The sequence below is a fragment of the Mustela nivalis genome (assembly GCF_964662115.1).
Source record: "Mustela nivalis genome assembly, chromosome: 3".
Classification (NCBI taxonomy): domain Eukaryota; kingdom Metazoa; phylum Chordata; class Mammalia; order Carnivora; family Mustelidae; genus Mustela; species Mustela nivalis.
Genome location: NC_139022.1, coordinates 109,165,347 through 109,187,010, shown reverse-complemented (window position 1 = coordinate 109,187,010; position 21,664 = coordinate 109,165,347). Strand labels below are relative to the sequence as shown.

Below are 21,664 nucleotides of genomic sequence, written 5' to 3'. Positions count from 1 at the left end.
GTATCCTTCACTGACCCAACTGATAAAAATTGTAAGGTTCAATAACTGCTATATTGGTGAAGCCATGGAAAATGAACACTCCTATGTACCATCCTGGGAGTGTAAACCATACGACTTCTTCGAAGGGAAAATTGGCAAAAGCGACCAAAATTAAAAATGTACCTACTTGGGGCGCCTGGGTGGCTCAGTGGGTTAAGGCCTCTGCCTTCAGCTCAGGTCATGATCTCAGGGTCCTGGGATTGAGCCCCGAATCAAGCTCTCTGCTCCGTAGGGAGCCTGCTTCCCCATTTCTCTCTGCCTGCCTCTCTGCCTACTTGTTATCTGTCAAATAAATAAATAAAATCTTTTTTTAAAAATGTACCTACTTTTGACCAAACAACTTTACTCCTAGGAATTTAACCAAAGATCTACTCACCCATGTGCACAAAGATAAATGATATGAGAATTCCAGAAGCATTGTTTGGAGTAGAAAAAATTGGAAACAACCTAGAATCCTTCATATGAAAACTGCTATGTAATATTTTATACACCCACACTACGAAATATTATTCAGCTATCAAAAAGAAGGAGGTATATGCTAATATAAATTGATCTCCAAGATGAACTCTCAAGCGAAAAAAGCAAAATTCACTGAAGAAATCCAAGAACATGTACATAAATGGAGAGAGATAATTGTGTGTTCACAAAAAGGAAGACTCAATATTGTCAAAACATCAACTCTTCCAACCTGATCTATAAATTCAATGCAATGCCAGTCAAAATCCAATTTGGATATCAACAAATTGATTCTAAAGTTTATATTGTTAAAAAAGAGACAACTGGCCCCAAATGGAGTCACTTTTGCTAAAGCCCACCTCACCAAACTAAGATTAGGGGCCCCTGGGTGGCTCAGTCCATTAAGCCTCCAGCTCCTGATTTCGGCTTTGGTCATGATCTTTGGGTCATGAAATTGAGACCCATGTCAGGCTCTGTGCTCACTGCAGTCTCCTTGTAATCCTCTCTCTCAAAGCGCCTGGGTGGCTCAGGTGGTTAAGCATGCAACTCTTGAATTTGGCTCAGGTCATGATCTCAGGGTTCTCGGATGGAGCCCTGCTTCCAGCTCTTGGCTTAGCAGAGTCTGCTTGAGATTCTCTGCTTCACCTCCGGCCCATGTGCTCTCTCTTTCTCAAATAAATAAGCTCTTAAAAGAAAATAAATTCTCTCTCTCCTTCTCTCTCTGCCCCTCCCCTGCCTCATGCTCTTTCTCTCTCTAAAATAAATAAATGAATAAGCAAAATCTTCTTAAAAATACTTAATTAGTTTCAACTTCTCCCAGAAGTGGACTCTTAAACCAGTCAATCTGGATTTACATGGTCAACACTAGTGAGGTAACCTACCTGACAGAACCCTGCTATCCCCTAAAGGTGACCTTACCACAAACAATCTACTCTTTACTAGTAACTGCCTTGTTCTGCCCCATTCTACCTATATAAGTCTTTCCATTTTGTACAGCCCCTCAGTGTGTCTTTCTGTCTGCTAGATGGAATGCTATCTCATTCACAAATCATTGAATAAAGGTATTAAGATCTTTAAATTTTACTCAGCTGAATTTTGTTTTTTAACAATATGGAAAAGCAACAGACCCAGAATAGCCAACACAATGCTGAAGAACAAAGTCAGAGGAAAGATACTACCTGACTTCAAGACATATTATAAAGCTACAGTAATCAAAACAGTATGGTATTATTGAAAAAATAAACAAACAGATCAAGAGAACAGAATATAGAGTCGAGAAATAGACTCACAAAATATATTCAACTAAACTTTGAAAAAGAAGAAAAGAAAATTCAGTAGAGAACAGAATGTCTTTTCAAAAAGTGATACTGGAGCAACTGTCATCCATGAATCAGTATCAGGATCCTGAGATCGAGCCCTTAGTCAGGATCTGCACTCAGTGTAGAGTCCACTTGTCTGTTCGTTCCTCTCCCTCTACCCCTTTGCCCCCCACCCCCCACTGTCTCTCTGTCTCTCTGTCTCTTTCTCTCTCAAATAAATACATAAATAAGCTTAAAAAAACTATTGCACTAATCGATATTTAGCCAGATGAGTTATATGAAGTTATATGAAGAACTTCTATCCACCGAAAAACCTGCGCATGAATGTTTCCAGCAGCTTTATTCATAACTGCAAAATGCCCTTCATTAGATAAAAGAATAAACAAATTGTCAAATATACATACAATGGAGTACTAGTGATTAAAAAATGACCTATTGAGGGCGCCTGGGTGGCTCAGTGGGTTAAGCCGCTGCCTTTGGCTCAGGTCATGATCTCAGGGTCCTGGGATCGAGTCCCGCATCGGGCTCTCTGCTCAGCAGGGAGCCTGCTTCCCTCTCTCTCTCTCTCTCTCTGCCTGCCTCTCCATCTACTTGTGATTTCTCTCTGTCAAATAAATAAATAAAATCTTTAAAAAAATAAATAAATAAAATAAAAAATAAAAAATGACCTATTGAGACATAAAGCTAAACAAAACCAAAAAATGAAGGAAACTTAAATACACATTGCTAGGTGAAAAAAGCCAGTCTGAAAATGCAATATAACATATGACCCTAAACACATGACATTCTGGAAAATACAAGAGTATAGAGACAGTAAAAAGATCAGTGGTGGCCAGAAATTCAGGGAGGAGGAGGAAAGGATGAAAAGATAGAACACAGAGGATTTCTAGGGGTGTGGAAATATTCTGTATAACACTGTAATAGTGGATAAATGACCTTATACAGTTGTCAAAATCCATAGGAATTCAACACAAAGAGTGAACTTTAATGTAAACTATGGATTACATTAACTATGGATTATGATTAACAATAATACATATATAATGTTTTATCAATTTTTGAAGATTTTTTAAAGATTTTTATTTATTTATTTATTTATTTGACAGACAGAGATCACAAGTAGGCAGAGAGGCAGGCAGAGAGAGGAAGGGAAGCAGGCTCTCTGCTGAACAGAGAGCCCAGTGCGGGACTCGATCCCAGGACCCTGGGATCATGACCTGAGGCGAAGGCAGAGGCTTTAACCCACTGAGCCACCCAGGCGCCCCTAAAGATTTATTTTTTTTTTAAGTAATCTCTACACCCAATATGGGGCTCAAACTCACAACCCCAATATCAAGAGTTGCATGCTCCACTGACTGAGCCAGACAGGCACCTCAGGGGTTTATCAATCTTTTTAAAAGTGCCAAACTAATGTAAGGTGTTAACAACAGGAAAACTGAGTTGTGGAGGGGGTAAGGAGGAGGGGGTAGGTATTGGGAAACTTTACTTTCTGCTCAATTTCTCTGTAAACCTAAAAATGCTCTCAGAAAGTAAAGTCTACTAATTAAAAAAAATTTTTAAAAAAAAGATTCTGTACTATATGTAGTACACTTTTATTTCTTTTTAAAAAGGAGATGCTGTGGATTGATATCCAAAATATATAAAGAACTTATACAACTCAACACCAAACATACAAATAATTCAATTAAAAATGGTCAGATGACCTAAACAGACGCTTTTCCAAAGAAGACATACAGATGGCCTATATTAAGAAAGAAGACTTTAGGGCACCTGGGTGGCTCATCTGGTTAAGTGTCTGACTTCAGCTCAGGTCATGATCTCAGAGTCCTGGGACTGAGCCCCACATTGGGCTCTGTGCTCAGCCGGGAATCTGCTTCTTGCTCTCTCTTTGCCCCCTCCACTTGCCCCATGCACTTGGGCTCTCTCTTTCAAATAAATAAATAAAATCTTAAAAGAAAGAAAAGAAAAGAAAGAAAGAAAGAAGACTTAGAAAGAAAAAAAATACTAAATCTATAACCTATCATTCCATCTTAAGACAGTGGACAAAGAAAAGCAAACTAAAACTACAGCATGTGGAAGGAAGGAAATAATAAAGATTAGAGTGAAAATTAATGAAGTAAAGAATTTTTTTAAAAAAGAGAAAAATTACCATGCCTGGGTGGCTTAGTTGTTAAGAGTTTGCCTTTGGCTTAGGTCATGATCCCACAGTCCTAGGATTGAGCCCCGCATGGGACCCCCTGCTCTATGGGAGGCCTGTTTTTCCCTCTCCCACTCCCCCTGCTTGTGTTCTCTCTCTTGCTGTATCTCTCTCTGTCAAATAAATAAATAAAATCTTAAAAAAAATCACTGAAACTAAAGCTGGCTGTAAAGATCAACAAAGTTGACATTTAACCAGAATGACTAAGAAAAAGAGGGAAGACTTAAATTATAAGAATCAGAAATGAAGGGACCCCTGGGTGGCTCAGTTGGTTGGACGACTGCCTTCGGCTCGGGTCATGATCCCGGAGTCCCGGGATCGAGTCCCGCATCGGGCTCCCGGCTCCGCGGGGAGTCTGCTTCTCCCTCTGACTTTCTCCTTGCTCATGTTCTCTCTCACTGTCTCTCTCTCAAATAAATAAATAAAATCTTTTAAAAAAAAAAGAATCATAAATGAAAAAAGTAACATTACTACCAACCTTACAGAAATCAAAAGGATTATAAAGGAATAAAATGAATAATATATGCCAAGAAATCAGATAACTTAGGTTAAATGGACAGTCTCCTAGAAAAACACAAACTATTAAAACTGGCTCAAGAAAAATAGAGAATCTAAATAAACCTGTGACAAGTGAAAAACTAGAATTCCTAATCAGAACACTGCATAAAAAGGAAACCCCAGGTCCAGATGGCTTCACTGTTGATTCCATCAATATTTAAAGAAAAATTAAGACCAATTCTTTACAAACTCTTTCAAAAAACAGAAGAGGAAGAAACACTATATAGAACAAACTGGTATTTACCAGAAGGGAGGTAGGAATAGGGATGGCTTAAAGAGGTGATGGGTATTAAGGAACACACTTGTGATAAGCACAGGGTATTATATGGAAGTGTTGAATCACCATATTGAACACCCGAAACTAATTTTATACTATATATTAACTGGAATTTAAATAAGCATTGTAAAAAAATCGATTGAAAACTATAGACCAACATCTCTTACCAATATCTCTCATGAATATGGACAAAAAATTTCTCAACAAAATACTAACAAACTGAGTCCAGCAACAAATAAAAAGAATTACACACACTGTGGCATGTAGAAAACAATAACACAGAGAGAAAGAGAGTCCTAAATATAAAGAACAAATTAGTAAGAGCACCTGGCTGGCTTAGTTGGAAGAGTATTCAATTCTTGATCTCAGAGTTGAGAGTTCAGGCCCCGTGGTGGGTGTAGAGATTAGTTTAATTAATTAATTTAATTTAGTTAAAAACTGAGAACCATAAAGAACAAACTGGCAGCCGTCAAAGGGGTAGGGAAATGGGTGAAACGGGTAAAGGGGATTAAAAGGTACAAACTTAAAACAAAAAAAGAGGTAAAAACTCCCTGTTTTGAAATAAATAATTCACAGAAATGAAAAGCACAGCATAAGGAACAAAGTCAATAATATTGTAATATACTTACAGTGGTGAACACTTCATAATGTATATAACTGTTAAATCGCTATGTTTTATACCTGAAACTATTTTAATATTATGTCAATAATACTTCAATTAAAATGTATGTATTTAAAATATATGAATTCGGGGTGCCTGGGTGGCTCAGTTGGTTAAGTGACTGCCTTCAGCTCAGGTCATGATCCTGGAGTCCCAGGATCGAGTCCCACATCGGGCTCCCAGTTCCATGGGGAGTCTGCTTCTCCCTCTGACCTTCTCCCCTCTCATACTCTCCCTCACTCTCTCACAAATAAATAAATAAAATCTTTAAAATAATAAACAAACAAATAAATAAAATATATGAATTCATATGTATTTAAAATATATGTATTTTTTAAATATTATATATATATATGATTGTTTGCTCTTGCTTCTGTGTTGCTATACTCTTGGTTTGGTATTGTACAGAGGCCAATAAACTTTTTCTGTAAAGGAGCACATAATAAATATTTTAAGCTTTGCAGGTTGTACAGTCTCTGGTGCAACTACTTAAACAACTGCAACAGGGTGAAAGTTGCCGTAGATGATATGAATATCATAATAAATGAATGGGTGTGACTGTTACCATAAAACTTTATTTACTTTATTTATTTTATGTATTTTTTATTTTTATTTTATTTATTTTTTTCCTATTTTTATTTATTTTATTTATTTATAGTTTTATACTATTTATAGTATATAAATATATATATTATAGTCTGTTATTTACAAAAACAGACAGTAGGCCAGATTTACCCATTCCTGGTATAGATAGTAATACACTAATCCTTAAACTTAAGAGTGTTCATGTTGTTTTGTAGACCCAATGAAACAGGCAAAACCTCCAACAGAAATAACTTTCAGTACATAATGTTGCATTGTAAATGGCATCTTTCATTATATTTTAGCAAGGTCAAACAGAATCAGGTACCAAAGACAAAAGGAAAAAAAAGAATTATACGGCATGATCAGGTAGGATTTATTTCAGAAACACAGGTTGGTTCAATATGCAAAAATAATCAATGGGATATATCGTATTGATAGATTTAAAAAAATGCAAATGATCCTCTCAACAGGTACAAAAAAAGAATTTGACCAATATCTTTTCATAATAAAAATTCTCAACAAACTAGGAATAAAAGGAAATTTTGTCAACCTGAAAAAGGGCATCTACGAAAAACCCACAGCTAACAAACTTAATGGTAAAAGATTGGATGCTTCTCCCCTGACATTAGGAACAAGACAAGGATGTCTGTCTGCTCTCACCACTTCTTTTCAACATTGTAGTGGAGGTTCTGGCCAGAGAAATTAGGAGGAAAAGAAAACAGAAAGCATCTAGACCAGAAAAGAAGAAGTAAAATTATCTCTCTTCACAGATGACATGATCTTGTATATAGGAAGTCCTAAGTCAAAAAACAATTATTAGAACCAATATGTTCACCAAGGTTGCAGGATACAAAACTAATATACAAAAATCAGGGATTTTTTTTCACATTTGAACATCTGAAATGAAATTAATGGTTCCATTTGCAGTAACATCAAAAAGAATAAAACAGGAATAAACAGAAGTGCAAAATGTATGTTCTGAAAGCTGCAAAACATTGTTGAAATTGAAGATCTAGATAAATGAAAAGATGTCCTATGTTTATAGATTAGCAAACTTTACATTGTTTAGATAGCAACTCTACAAATGGATTCAGATTCAGTGTAATCCCTATCAGAATCCTAGCTGTCTTTTGGGGGAAAAAATTTTTTTTAATTGACAACCTGATCCTAAACTTCATGTGAAACTGCAAGGAACCCAGAATAGCCAAAACAATCTTGAAAAGGAAAAATGAAGTTGGAAGACTCATACTTTCCCACTTCAAACTCAATACAAAGCAATGATAAACAAGACAGTGTGATTCTGGAACGAGGACAAACATACAGATCAACAGAACAGAACTGAAATCCAGAAATAAAACTTGCCATTTCTGGTCAAGTGGCTTTCAACAAGGGTGCCAAGACCATTCAATGAGGGAAAAACATTCTTTTCAACAAATGGTGCTTAGAGAAACAGATAGTCACAGGCAAAAGGAGGAAACCCCTTACATTATATCACATATAAAAATTAACTCAAAATAGAGGCACTTGGATGATGCATTTGGTTAAGTCTCCAACTCCCGTTTTCAGCTCAGGTCATGATCTCAGGGCCATGAGATTCAGCCCCATGTGGGGTTCCATGCTCAATGGGGAGTCTGCTGAAGATCTTCTCTCTCCCTTTGCCCCCCACCACAGTCTCTCTCTCTCTCCCTCTCAAATAAAGTAATCCTAAAAAAAAAAAATTAAAAACTTTTGTGTGTCACAGGACACCATCAAGAAAATGAAGAAACAATCCACAGAATGCGAGAAAAAATTTAAAAATGTATTATCTGATAAGGAACTGAATCTACAGTATACAAAGAATTCAATAATAAAAAGCCAATACAATTTAAAAATGGGCAAAGGATCTGAATAGACATTTCTTGAAGGAAGAGCTACAAGTGACCAATAAACACATGAAAAGATGCTCAACATAATTGGTCATCAAGAAAATGCAAATCAAACCCACAACAAGATACCACTTCATACCCATTATGAGAACTAGAAGCCAAGTCAAATAATATCAAGTGTTGATAAGGATATTAGAGAAACTGTAACCCTCACATTCTGCTGGTGGGATTTTAAAATGATGCAGACACAGAGAAAGATAATTGTCATATGATCTCTCTGATATGACAAATTTGAGAGGCAGGGTGGGAGGTTGTGCAATAGGGAAGGAAAAATGAAACAAGATGGGATCGGGAGGGAGACAGACCCTAAGAGACTCTTAATCTCACAAAACATGCTGAGGGTTGCGGGGGACGTAGGGGGCGCACGTAGGGAGAGGGTGGCTGGGTTATGGACACTGGGGAGGGTATGTGCTATGCTGAGTCCTATGAAATGTGTAAGCCTGATGATTCATAGACCTGTACCCCTGGGGCAAAGAAAACATTATATGTTATTTTTAAATTAATAACTAATTAATTAAAAGAAAATGATGCAGACACTTTGAAAAATAGTCTGACAGTGTCTCAAATGAGTGAACATAAGGTTACCATAAGATTCATTAATTCTACTCCAAGGGAAATGAAAACATATGCCCACACAAAAATTGATACATAAATATTTAAAGCAGCATTATCCATAATAGCCAAAAATAAATACAACTCAATTGTCTATCAATGGGTAAATGAATAAACAAAAGTGATCTATCCACATAATGGAGAGATAATTGGGCTATAAAAAAGGAAAGGAAGGGGGTACCTGGCTGGCTCAGTCCAAAGAGCATCTGACTCAGGATTGTGATTTCGAGGCCCACATTGTGTGTAGAGATTACTTAAAAACAAAATCTTAATTTTTTTTTTTTTTAAGATTTTATTTATTTATTTGACAGACAGATATCACAGTAGGCAGAGCGGCAGGCAGAGAGAGGAGGAAGCAGGCTCCCTGCTGAGCAAAGAGCCCAATGTGGGGCTCGATCCCAGGACCCTGAGATCATGACCTGAGCCGAAGGCAGAGGCTTAATCCTCTGAGCCACCCAGGCGCCCCCTTAAAAACAAAATCTTAAAGAAAAATAAATAAAAGGAAAGAAAGTACCTACATGGATGAACCTTGAAATCATTATGCTAAGTAAAAAAGTTAGTCACAAAAAACCACATATTACATAACTCCATTCATTTGAAAATCAAAATAGGGAAATCTATAAAGTCAGAAAGTAGATTAGTGGTTGATTAGGGCTGGAACAAGAGGGGTGGGGTATATGAGGGTGTAGCTAAAAGATACAGGGTTTTTTTAAGGTGACGAAAATGTTAAAAAATTATGGTGATGTTGTACCTACCTGTGAATATACTAAAAACCATTGAATTACATACTTTATGGGCCCAGCACGCTTCCGCTGCGCTACTCTGCTTGAATTACATACTTTAAAAGTATGAATTGTATTATGTATGAATTTTATCACAACAAAGCTTTTTTTTTTTTTTTTTTTAAAGAACAAGTAGGGAGCATTTATTTTTTTATTTTTATGTTTTGCATTTTTAATTTTTAAAATATTTTTTTTTGCCTTGTACCAACCATAATTTTTTAAATTTAAAATTTTACTTAGTTAACATAAAGTGCAATATTTGTTTCTGGAGTAGAATACAGTGATTTGTCACTTACATACAAGACCCATTGCTCGTAACAAAAAGTGCCCTCCTCAAAACCCTTCACCCAAGGTATTACAAGTTATAAGAAGAGAAGATAAAATTAAAATACCACCATTTGCAACCCCCCATGAATTGACAGATCTAGTCATTAAGCATCCGAGGCTAGTAACATCACAAAAAGAGACATTCAGACTAACACTTCTCCTGATGCAAGAAGACAATACTATAATCTTGCCAAATAGACTGAATCTCAGACTAACCCAACATATGGACCCAGGTGACAATTTGCACAAAATATAAAGAACAAAGAAACATGTTGAACTCCACTGTGAGTATGCAATCAACAAAATTCAGATTTAGAAACTCAGTGGTCTGGGTTCTTCAACAGGTAAGTTTTAAGAAAAATAAAGGGATAGAGGAAATTACTGTAGTTTAAAAGAGACTTTAAAAACATATAAGGGGGTGGGGCGCCTGTGGCTCAGTGGGTTAAGTGTCTGCCTTCAGCTCAGGTCATGATCCTGGTGTCCTAGGATGGAGTTCTGCATCGTGCTCCCTGCTCAGTGGCAAGTCTGCTTCTCCCTCTATCCCTACCCCAGCTCGTGTTTGCTTTCTCTTTCGTGTGCTCTCTCTCACAAAAATAAATGAATAAAATCTAAAAATAAATAAATAAATATTAGATCTTTTTTAAAAAAATATTTATTTATTTATTTATTTGACAGGCAGAGATCACAGGTAGGCAGAGAGGCAGGCAGAGAGAGAAAGAGGAGGAGGAAGCAGGCTCCCTGCTGAGCAGAGAACCTGATGTGGGGCTCGCTCCCAGGACCCTGGAATCATGGCCTGAGCCAAAGGCAGAGGCTTTAACCCACTGAGCCACCCAGGCACCCCTAGATCTTATTTAAATAAAAAAGCAAGAATAGTTTTAACAAACATACCACAATAATGTAAGATTATAATGTTAGGGAAAGCAGAAATTGGGTGAGGGCTGTATGGGAACTCTTACTATGTCTGCAAATTTTCTATAAATGTAAAATTATTCCAAAATAAAAAGCATATTTATTTTTTTAAGATTTTATTTATTTGAGAGAGAGAGTGAGCTTGAGAGAGAGAGTGAGCTCAAGAGAGATACAGAAAGAGAGCACGTACACACATAAGTTGGTGGGGGGCCGGCAGAGAGAGAGGGCTCTTCTCTGAGCAGAGAGCCCCATGTGGGGCTTGATCCCAGAACCCTGGGATCATGACCTGAACCAAAGGCAGATGCTTAACAAACTGAGCCACTCAGGTGCCCCTAACAAGCCAATTTTTTAAAAAAATGCCTGGGGATAAAGGAGAAAGTCTAGGGTGGGGGCTCCTGAGTGGCTCAGTCATTAAGTGGCTCTCTACTCAGCGGAAGCCTGCTTCCTCCTCTCTCTCTGCCTGCCTCTCTGCCTACTTGTGATCTCTGTCAAATAAATAAATAAATAAATTTTTTTTTTTAAAGCTATCATATAAAAAAGGCTAGATTAAACTAAGTGCATGTACTTAGATAAGTAGATAAAACTATAAAGAAATGTAAGGAACTGGGCGCCTGGGTGGCTCAGTGGGTTAAGCCGCTGCCTTCGACTCAGGTCATGATCTCAGGGTCCTGGGATTGAGTCCCACATCGGGCTCTCTGCTCAGCAGGGGGCCTGCTTCCCTTCCTCTCTCTCTGTGATCTCTTCCCTTCCTCTCTCCTACTGTGATCTCTCTCTGTCAAATAAATAAATAAAATCTTTAAAAAAAAAAAAAAAAAAAGAAATGTAAGGAACTGAATATAAGAAAAGTCAACATCATGGTCACTTTTGGGATAAGGGGGAAAGGTATAACTGTAATAGGGCACATGGAGAGTCTTTGAAGGGGCAGAAAATTCTATTTTTTAAAATTCAAGTATAATTAATGTAAAGTATTATATTAGTTTCAAGCATATAATATGATTCAATGATTCTATGCACTACTCATTGCTCATCATGATGTTTCTTAATCTCTTTCACCTATTTAAGCCATCCCTCCACCCCAGAATTCCATTTTTTTATCTGGCAGTGAAGCTATACATTCATTGTGAGCTTTTTTTGTATCTGTGTGTTATTTTACAATAAAAGGATTTCTTAAAAAACATGCTCTAGCAGATTTATTTCAAACATAATGTGAAGTCTCATAGAATCCAAATTTACCATGTACAAGTTACCAAATTTATCTCTGTGGACTAAAAGAGATATCTGAGAACAGATATCTTAAGTAGGAAGCATTTTTTTAAAAGAACTAAAACTAGGCCATGCTTAATATTTACTGGCACAAAATTTACAAATAATGAACAAGAGGGTTTAGAAGGGGATATGATTTGGGGGCAAGAATTGGGAAATAGGGGGAGCATCAGAAAAGGAATTTAAACTCTATCATGAAGAGAGGATTAAAGTGGGACATAGATCTTATGGAGGTTACATTTATTGAGCATTTACTATATTCTCATTTTTTTCATTCACTAAACATTATTTGATTCTCACAACAAACCAATGAAGCTGGTCCTATTATTATTTCCATTATACAGATAAAGTATCAGAAGCACAGAGATGGTCTCTGTAGGGCACCAGTGGTAAGTACAGTTGAAAAGTTACTCTGGAGTGACTTGAGACAAACGAGTTTACCTTTCTGTGCCTTAGTAACCTCTTACTTTAAATGGGGATTATAGGGGAATGGGCAAAATGGGTGAAGGGGAGTGGGAGATACAGACTTCCAGTTATAGAATGAATGAGTCATGGGAATAAAATGTACAACATAGGGGATATGGCCGATTATACAGTAATAGTATTATAGGGTGACAAATGGTAGCTACATTTGTAGTGATCATGTCATAATGTAAAAAAGATGAATTGTTATATCGTACATCTGAAACTAATATAATATTGTATGCCAACTATTTTCAAATAAAATTAATAAAATAACTGAATCATCACTCATAAATTAAAAAAAATAAAATGGGGTGATGATAACAGCAGCACCTTATCATAGGGTTGTTGTGAAAATTAAATGATGTAATGCATGTAAAGGATTTAGAACAGTTTCTGGCGTAAAGCAAATACTCACTGAAGTTAAATATTATTGTAAAAACAGAATAATGGTTTCTAGGAAAAGTGTGTGAGAATTACCCACCATCACCCCGTTTCTTATGTTAAGTTGGACCACTAGGTCCCTTCATGTACTTCCAGATTTGCTATTGGTTTATTAGACTGCAGTTTCATATACTGTTTCTACCGTTTCACAAGAGACTGAGACATTGCTATTTTTCAAGGCATCTAGAGCAGGACAGTTTAAAAACTATTTGCCAGACTTTGTAAAAAGGGTGCCATATTTCAGAAAATAAGAAACTTGGCAGTTCCTATGGTAACACTGGCAGAGTGAGGTAAATGATTTTTAAATCTCTGCAGAATGTAGAGAATAAAGATAAGCAGAGGAGGCAACTCTGCCAAGGGTGGGGCACAGCTTAAAGCAAGCATGGATACAGCCTGAAAGATGTCCGCAAAGGTCACCTGAAGTTGGGGCCCCTCAAGAGGACAGAGGAGGCATGGCAATATCATTATGTAGTAGGGCAGGTGCCTAGAGGGTCTTTTTTTTTTTTTTTTTTTTAAAGGCATCCATTTCTTACCTTTAACCCATAAGCAGAAAGCAGAGGCTATCAGTAGCAGGGGTGACAGATACACAAAGGGAAAAAAGAGATGACCAGGAAAGCCCAGATAGGATCCCCAAATATACATACTTTCCATAAGAGGTATCTTTTAATACCAATTCTGGAGCTCTATACCAGCGTGTGGCCACGTAATCCGTATAAACGTCTCCAGGAGCTGCCAGAGTTCGCGCAAAACCAAAATCACAGAGCTTAGTAATTCCTGATTGGGATACTAAAATATTCTCAGGTTTTATATCACGATGAATGATCTAAAAAACAAACAGAAGATGCAATAGATTAAAATGAGGTTTCATTATCTAGAGGATTGCTCAAATATTTTACAGAGAAAATCTAGTTAATTAAGACAGTAAAGATATTTTCCTACCACATGCAAAGTATTAACTACGTAAGGCAAAGGCTAAATAGTTTTGTAGTTTCAATTCTTGACCCATTCATCATCTCAAAATGAATGAAAACAGGGCCGCCTGGGTGGCTCAGTCGGTTGAGCCTCCAAATCTGATTTTGGCTTAGGTCACAACCTCAGGGTGGTAGGATCAAACCCTGCACTGAGCTCCATGCTCAGCACAGAGCCTGCTTGTCCTCTCCCTCTATTCTGCCCTCCATCTCCTGTGCTCTCTCACTTGCTCTCTCTCTCTCTCAAATAAATAGACAAATAAAACCTTTTTTGAAAAAATGAAAAGAAGCCAAGAAAACAGACATAATACTAAAAAGGTAAATCATGATCCCCAAAAGAAATGTAATCAAAAGAATGTAATGAAAAACAGGGGATTTCCTTTAACCCTACATCGTTCTAGATATAATTAACTGCCCTTTCTCTCATTCCTTCACAGCTAAATCTCTTGAAGACATTATCTTTACTAAATCTTCTCTTTATCACCACTCATTCACCCCTAAGTAATATAAACTGTCTTTTGCTTTTACATTTCATTAGACTGCCCCAACCAGGGTCATCATGAACTTCATTGTTGCTGTAACCATTATACACACCTCAATATATACCCTACTTGATACTTTAGTGTAAAAATGTTGCCAACTACTCCTCCCTTCCTTATTTCTGGTATCTAAAATTCTTCCAGTCCCTTCTATTTCTGTGGCACTTCCTCTATCCCTATTTGTCTCTTAAAAGTAGGATTCTGGTCTCAGGTTTTCTTTTCTCATACATCATGCTCCCTGGGCAATCACATATACTCATTTGGGTTTTTCTGGGGTTTTTTTGTTTGTTTGTTTGTTTTTACCATTTACTTCACTTGTCATGAGGAAACCATTCTCTCTTGGCTTTCTTCTAACCTCAATCTCATTCTCAATCTTCTAACCTCTCAATCTCATCTACTCTTCTAGCTTTAATAAGTAACAATATACTGATCACTGACCCAGACACCCCTCAAATTTAGCAAATCCAAAACTGAATGTATCTTCTCCCCAAACCTACTTGTTCTGAACACTGTTAGCTCAGTGGATGCAACAAACATTGACCCCATGGCTCAAGCCAGAAACCAAGGTACCTTTCTCCTTCAGCTCCCAAACATACTTTTGTCCCTAGTTCAAGTCCCCACAACTCTCTCACCAAAATTACTACATTGCCAACTGGTCTCCCTGAATTCATTATGATCCTCTCCAACCCACTGTCAACAAAGAAGTCACAATACTATTTTTAAATCACATGTGTGTGGCACCTGGCTGGCTCAGTTGGAAGAACATGTGACTCTTGATCTCAGGATCATGGGTTTGAGCCTTACACTGTGTGTACTGGTCACTAAAAAATTTTAAACTTAAAAAAAAAATCAATGTGTGATCATGTCACTTCTCTGCTTAATGTCCTTCAAGGATTCCCCATCCCACAGGATAAATTTTGGAATTTGAAAACGGCTCATAAGGCTTTGTAGAATTTGGCTCTTGCTCACTTTCGCCACCTCCCTTCCCTAGACTTTAGGATATTTCCCAATTTTCCAAGGTTTAAATCATCTCCATGCATTTGCTGATGCTGTCCCAACTGCCTAGAACACTTTGCCTGGTGTACTTTCTCCTTAAGTCTTAGCTTAGATATTTATATAAGGTGTTCCTTATATATGGTTTCACATCATTGTGTACTTCCGCCATCACATTGTTTGCCGTGTCCTATTATTAATTGCCTGTTTACTTGTTTGTAATTCCCACTAAACTGGAAGCTCTTCAAGGGCAAGATGTATGTCTGTATTGCTCAATCTATATCCCCAGTAACCACAGTACCTAAAACAAAGAAAGCATTTAAAAATATTATGAAATGAATGAAGCCTATTCTCATCACCTGCAAAGTGTCATTGCACAAGTGAAAACACCTCAGTGACAGAAATCTAAGATCTTTCCTTGTTTATGCAATTTATTGCTATAAATCTTTGGGATTGGCTCTTGTTCTGCCTCAGTCTCCCTCCATAATGGCCAAAAAATTAAGTTGGGGTAATGAGCCACCTTAAGTGTGACACCCATAAAACTGTATTAATCCTTCTTTATTTCTACAACTTTTACTGAATGACTACTATATGCCTGGCACTATATCAAGTTCTAATGATATAACATGAGCAAACACTGATACAGAAAAGCACATCAAGATAGCACTTCACAGGGGCACCTGGGTGGCTCAGTGGGTTAAGCCGCTGCCTTCGGCTCGGATCATGGTCTCAGGGTCCTGGGATCGAGCCCCACATCAGGTTCAGCGGGGAGCCTGCTTCCCTCTCTCTCTTTCTCAGCCTGCTTATGATCTCTATCAAATAAATAAATAAAATCTTAAAAAAAAAAAAAAAAGCACTTCACATATTCTACCCATCACACATCCATCGTCTTTCTCCTCAGTACTTTAAACACAAGGCAGAAAGCTCCACCCAGATGATAACCCTAATATTTTCATTCTTTTCCACAACTAACACCATGACTATATGTGGAATTTTGTTATCCTTGAGAACCAAGCACTTTCCAAATCCTAACTTTAAAAACTTGTTTGACTACAACCTCCTTGATCTTCCACTATCATACTGGGACCCCTATAAATAAGGTATTTCTTTCTACTTGCTTAGGTCTTGAATTTCTCTCAATGTTTACAGGTGTTATACATCTTTTGTCAGATTCTCCCTAAGTATTTCTTATATTTAAAGCTGTTTAATGGTGTTTTTTAAAAGATCTTATTTTTGCAGCGTCTGGGTGACTCAGTCTGTTAAGTGTCCCACTCTTGTTTTTGGCTCGGGGCATGATCTCAGGGTCATGGGATCAAGCTCTTTCCCTCCCTTCCCCTTTGCTCCCCCCAACCCACCCAAGTGCATGCTCTATCTCTCTCTTTAAAATAAAGAAATCTTTTAAAAAATTTTTTTAAAGATTTTATTTATTTATTTGACACACAGAGACAGAGAGAACATAAGCAGGCAAAGTGGCAGGCAGAGGGAGAGAGAGAAGCAGGCTCCCAGCTGAGCAAGGAGCCTGATGCTGGACTCGATCCCAGGACCCTGGGATTATGACCTGAGCCGAAGGCAACCACTTAATCAACCGAGCCACCAGGCATCCCTAAAGAATTTATTTTTAAGCAATCTTTTCACTCAAGCTGGGGGTTAAACTCAGAACCCTGAGATCAAGAGTCACATGCTCTATTCACTGAGCAAGCCAGGTGCCCCTGTTTAATGGTATTTTTTAATTTGTTTCTTTTTAAAAAAAGATTTTATTTATTTGACAGAAAGAGAGAGAGCATGAGTAGTGGGAAGGGCAGAGGGACAGGGAGAAACAGTCTCTCCACTGAGCAGAGAGCCCGACGTGAGGCTTGATCCCAGTACTGTAGGATCACAACCTGAGCTGAAGGCAGATGCTTAACTGACTGAGCCACTCAGACACCCCTGTTTTCTATTTCTGATTCTTGATTGCTAGTATATAAAAATACAATTAATTTTTATATATAGATCTTAAATCTCACAACTTTGATAAACTTACAAATTAGTTAATTTTGTTGCAGATCCGCAGGTTTTTCTAAGATTTTATTTATTTATTTATTTGACAGACAGAGATCACAAGTAAGCAGAGAGACAGGCAGAGAGAGAAGAGGAAGCAGGCTCCCCACTGAGCAGAGAGCCCAATGTGGGGCTCAATCCCAGGACCCTGAGACCATGACCTGAGCTGAAGCCAGAGGCTTTAACCCAATGAGACCCGCAGGCACCTCTCTAAAGGTTTTTCTACATAGATGATCATATTATCTGTTAATAAAGACAGTTTTACTTCTTGGGAAAAAAAAAAAAGACACTATTTCATGGCCACAACCAAAATGACAACAAGCAAATATTGGGAAGGAAGTGGAAAACTGGAATGCATCATTAGTGGGGATGAAAAATGATACAGCCACTTTAGAATACAGTTTGGCAGTTCTTTAAAGAGTTAAAACATAAATCATATGACCCATACGGTATTTTTTTCAATGTAAGCTCTACACCCAACATGCAGCTTGAACTCCTGAGCCCTAAGATCAAGAGTCACATATTCTACTGATGTAGCCAGCTAGTCACTCCTACCCATATAGTGTTCTTTCTTTTTTTTTTTAAGATTTATTATTTATTTGAGAGAGAGTGCACATGCAGGAGTGTAAGAGCTGGGGGAGAGGCAGAGAGAGAGAATCTTCAAGCAGACTCCACTGAGCTCCAAGCACCATGGGGTGGGGGTGGGGCACCTTGATCTCCAGATGCAAACAAGGCCTGGATGCTTAACTGATTGAGCCACCCATGCACTGCACCCTGCTTCCCCACTGTCCCCACATATCGTATTCTTAATTTGCTTATTTTACTTCCCTCTCTCTAGCTTCTGAGAGCTTTGTAAACCAACAGTCCCCAAAATCATGGTGAAAATCAGTAGCCTAGCAGCCACCAGAGAATATAGAACAGATTATGTCTCCTCCAAAAGCCCCATTCCTAGGTAACTATCATTATTTGACCTGAGAAGTCACTGGAAAATCCCACTAGAAGCCTTGCCTTTATTTGACCTAAGGCAGAACTTGCCTGGTGCAAACAGACTTTCTCCTTAGGCGTTGGTCGGAAATATTTAACAGCCACTTTACAACATTATAGCCACCTGAGGAAGCTGTAACAATTAGGACAAACAACAAGTTGACCAAAATACTTAAAAAGGTAGATTTGCAGTAAGATGTCCATAAAGGGCTTGAAAAGCCTCAGCACAGGGGTGCCCTGGGGGCTCAGTTGGTTAAGTGTCTGCCTTCAGCTCAGGTCATGATTCTCGAGTCCTGGGATGAAGCCCTGCATTGGGCTCCCTGCTCAGCAAGGAGCCTTCTCCCTCTCCTGCTTCCCCTGCACATGCTTGCTCTCCCCCCACCAACACCCATGTCAAGCAAATAAATAAATAAATAAATAAAATTTTAAAGAAAGAGAGGAAGGAGGGAAGGGAGGAGGAAGGGAGGGAGGGAAGAAAGAAAATTTGCAACATATTCCTGAGAATCCAAAAGGCCACATGCTGAGCAATGCACATACCCAAGAAAGACTGGAGATAGCATGATAGCTCTTACCATGGGGCTCTGAGCAAGTAAGAAGGTAAGTCAAAGAGAGAGTAGCAAGAGCCCCTTGTTAAGAAAGGCTGAGAGAGTTCTTGGTTTCAGGCATTTAAGGAAATCTGTCTAATCATTAATCACTAAACCAAATGAGCAGCGATTTCGGCAGACACAGGTGAGGAAGAATACACACTTTGCAGAGTTAGTTCAGTAAAGTAACTAAACAACCGCAACAACAAACTCTGAGAGATGGCAAACTCTAATTTCCAGAGTTTCCACATTATTTTATTTTTTTAAAAGCTTTTATTTACTTATTTGAGACAGAGAAAATGAGAACAAGAGGGCTTGAGAGTGGAGAGGTCAGAGGGAGAGCAGACTCCCTGTGAGCAGAGAGCCCAATGCAGGGCTCGATTCCAGGAATCCAGGATCATGCCCTGAGCCGAAGGCAGTTGCTTAACTAACTGAGCCACCCAGGCACCCCTCCACATTATTTTAAATTCTGATTTTCAACAAAAAATGATAAATTTCCAAAAAATTTTCCCTGAAAAAAGTATGCAAAGAAACAAGTATGACCCACTTATGGAAAGAAAAGCAGTCCGTAAGAAATCTTCCTTGGGGTGGATCCTAGGTGGATCAGTCAGTTGAGCATCAGACTCAGTTTCAGCTCGTTATGATCTCATGGTTCTTGGTATTGAGCCCTGCATAGGGCTCCATTCTTATTGGGGAGTCTGCTTGCAGGTTCTCTCCCTCCTTTCACTCACTCACTCTCACTCTCTCTAAAATAAATAAATCTTTTTAAAAAAATGAGTGAATGAAAGAAGACAATAATGAACTATTTTAAATATGTTCTAAGTTAGGGGTTCCTGGCTGGCTCAGTCAGCAGTGTGTGTGACTCCTGATCTCAGGGCTGTGAGTTCAAGCCCCAAATTGGGTGTAGAGATTACTGACAAAAATAAATAAAACATTAAAAAACATTCTAAGCTAAAGGAAATAATGTCTAAAGAACTAAAGAAAAGTATGAATACAGTATCTCCTCAAATAAGGAATATCCGGGGTGCCGGGGTGGCTCAATCAATTAAGCATCTGACTCCTGGTTTCAACTCAAGTCATGATCTCAGGGTTGTGTGACTGAGCCCCACATTGGGCTCTGCACTCAGCAGGGAGTCTGCTGGAGAGTCTCTCTCTCTCTCTATTTCCCTCTATTCCTTCCCACACTAGCGCTCTCACTCTCTCTAAAATAAATAAAATCTTTTTTTTAAAAAATTAAAGAATATGCATAAGGAAATTATTAAAAGAACTAAATAGGGATGCCTGTGTGGCTCAGTCAGTTAAGCATCTGCCTTTGGCTCAGGTCATGATCCCAGGGTTCCAGGATCAAGTCCTTGCTCAGCAGGGAGCCTGCTTCTCCCTCTGCCTGCTTGCCTACTGCTCCCCTTGCTTGTGCATGTTCTATCTCTCTCTGACAAATAAAATCTTTTAAAATAAATAAATAAAAATAAAAAGAACTAAATACAAAAGAACACAATCAAGAATGCAAAAAAGGCAACCTACAGGAGAAAATATTTGCAAATTCTGTATTTGATAAGCATCTAATATTCAAAATATATAAAGTACAATTCAACAATAAAGAAACAAGTAATCCAGTTTAAAAATGAGCAAAGGACTCGAATAGGCATTTCTTCAAAGAAGATATACAAATATGAATTTGTCAGCCCCAAAGTTTTCATTTTAATGGAATTTATACTGTGTGGTATTTTACATGTGAATTTCTTAATATGTTTTCAAGGTTCATTCATGGTGTAGCCTGTATCAGTACTTCATTCTTTTTTATGGCTAAATACATTTCATTTTATGTATATACCTCATTTGTTTATTCATTCATCAGACTGATATATATTCGAGTTTTTCCCACTATTTGGCTATTATGAATAATGCTGCTATGAATATTCTTGTGCAAGTTTTCATGTGAACACGTTTTCAATTCTCTTGTGTAGATACCTAGGACTAGAATTGCTTGGTCATATGGTAATTCTATATTTAACTTTTTGAGGAACTGCCAAACTGTTTTCCATACCATCTGTACCATTTTACATTACCACCAGCAGTGTATGAATGTTCCAATTTCTCTACTTCCTCGCCAATATTCGTCATTGTCTGCTTTTTAAATTACAGCCAGCCTGGTGTGAAGTGATTTCTCATTGTAATTTTGATTTGTATTTTCATAATGACTAATGATAATGAGATTGAGCATCATTTCATGTGCTATCAGCCATTTATATATCTTGTTTGGAGAAATGTCTATTCAAATCTTTTGCCCATATTTAAACTGGGTCATCTTTTATTCTTGAGTTGTATTTTACATATCTTGGATACTTATCAGATATATGATTTACAAATATTTTCTCACATTCTGTTTATTTTTTACTTTCTTGATAGTGTCCCTTGATGTACAAAAGTTTTTAATTTTGATGAAGTCCAATTTGTCTACTTTTTTCTTTTATTACTTTTGCTTTTGATGTAATATCTAAAGAACTATTGCCTAGGGATGCCTGGCTGACTCAGTCAGAGAAGTGTGCAGCACTACTGTAGGTTCAAGCCCCACAATGGGCATAGAGATTACTTAACAATAAAATCCATTAAAAAAAAGCACTGCTTAGGGATGCCTGGGTGGCTCAGTGGGTTAGGCCTCTGCCTTCGGCTCAGGTCATGATCTCAGGATCCTGGGATAGAGCCTCGAGTCGGGCTCTGGGCTTGACAGGGAGCCTGCTTTCCT

The 21,664-nt window shown here is 37.9% G+C and overlaps 1 protein-coding gene across 15 annotated transcripts in view; it reads right to left on the bottom strand.

Moving 5' to 3' along the window:
• The window catches only part of CDKL3 (cyclin dependent kinase like 3), a gene marked incomplete at both ends in the record, with an annotated part of 111,221 nt that overhangs the window by 71,286 nt on the left and 18,271 nt on the right, over nucleotides 1-21,664 (bottom strand). For all 15 annotated transcript variants that reach the window (XR_014310316.1, XR_014310317.1, XR_014310318.1 and 12 more), the window contains one exon: nucleotides 13,461-13,639. Coding sequence is in view for 12 of the 15 variants with exons in the window: in XM_082725705.1 (XP_082581831.1) it covers nucleotides 13,461-13,639 (179 nt within the window). The remainder of the gene's footprint in view (nucleotides 1-13,460; nucleotides 13,640-21,664) is intronic.